At 34.9% G+C, this 1,101-nt stretch overlaps 1 protein-coding gene across 1 annotated transcript in view; it reads left to right on the forward strand.

Moving 5' to 3' along the window:
* LOC104727643 (cytochrome P450 83B1-like) overlaps nt 3-1,101 on the forward strand; it is a gene marked incomplete at its 5' end in the record, with an annotated part of 3,293 nt that continues 2,194 nt past the window's right edge. The window contains one exon of the mRNA XM_010446732.2: nt 3-269. Within this exon, the coding sequence (XP_010445034.2) occupies nt 3-269 (267 nt within the window). The remainder of the gene's footprint in view (nt 270-1,101) is intronic.

The raw sequence follows: 1,101 nt of genomic DNA on the forward strand, positions 1-1,101 counted from the left end.
AAGGTCTTCCTATTATAGGAAACCTTCACCAGATGGAGAAGTTCAACCCACAACATTTCCTTTTCCGTCTCTCCAAGCTATACGGCCCCATTTTCACTATGAAAATCGGAGGCCGTAGACTCGCCGTCATCTCCTCGGCCGAGCTAGCCAAGGACCTACTTAAGACTCAAGACCTCAACTTCACTGCTCGTCCTCTCTTGAAAGGCCAACAAACCATGTCGTACCAAGGACGTGNTCCTAATTCCATGCCTTTACTTGCATTGCAAGAATCTGACCTAGAGGACATTCACAAATACAAAGATGATAATGATGATGACAGTAGTGATGATGATGAAACTAGTAAGCTGAAAGAGAAGAGGATGAAGATGACCAATACTAATAATAATACTAGAGATTTTATGGTTCATCATACTAAGAGATGTTTTAGCTTAACTAGTTTTCAACATGATCATCGATGATCATATTTTATTTTTCTTTTGTGAAAGAGAGTAGTTAGAGGAAGTTTCGTTGCCAAATAAGTTGGTGGAAGATTTGCAGAAGCCCAAGTTATGATATTATTTGTAATAAAATTAGTTTCGCTATTTGTATATTTTTGGATAGTTCTCAAGTCTCAACGAAAGTTATAAACATTTGGATCACACTTCTTTCTTGGGCTCTTGGCAAATATTTGTAGTAAGCCTATAAGATTGGTTCTTGTAAGATATAATTAAAAGTCCATAATGAACAAAGAGGTGTGCTGTGACGGCCTAGTACTTTCAATTTCAATAGTGGCTGCCTGCATAGCAACTTTCAATAGGAGGATATGTTTAGTGTCGGTTTCCAAAATACTCTTTTTTAAAAATTCTGTACCATGTGGAATAATAGATGTATAATCCAACTTATCTGTACCATCTTGAATAATACGTACGTACAATTCAACTTATTAGGTCTTCTTTTGTTCGTTACTTTAAGTCAAGATATAAGAAGTTGAATATTTTGTTTAACTGAGACCACTGTCGTAATAAAATAATCGTAACACACTTTTCTAAAAACACTAACTACAAATTAAGTTACAAAACTTTACGTCGAGACGAGTTTTTTTTTTTTTTTTTTTTTTTTTTT

Source organism: Camelina sativa, chromosome 11 (genome assembly GCF_000633955.1).
Source record: "Camelina sativa cultivar DH55 chromosome 11, Cs, whole genome shotgun sequence".
Lineage (NCBI taxonomy): Eukaryota > Viridiplantae > Streptophyta > Magnoliopsida > Brassicales > Brassicaceae > Camelina > Camelina sativa.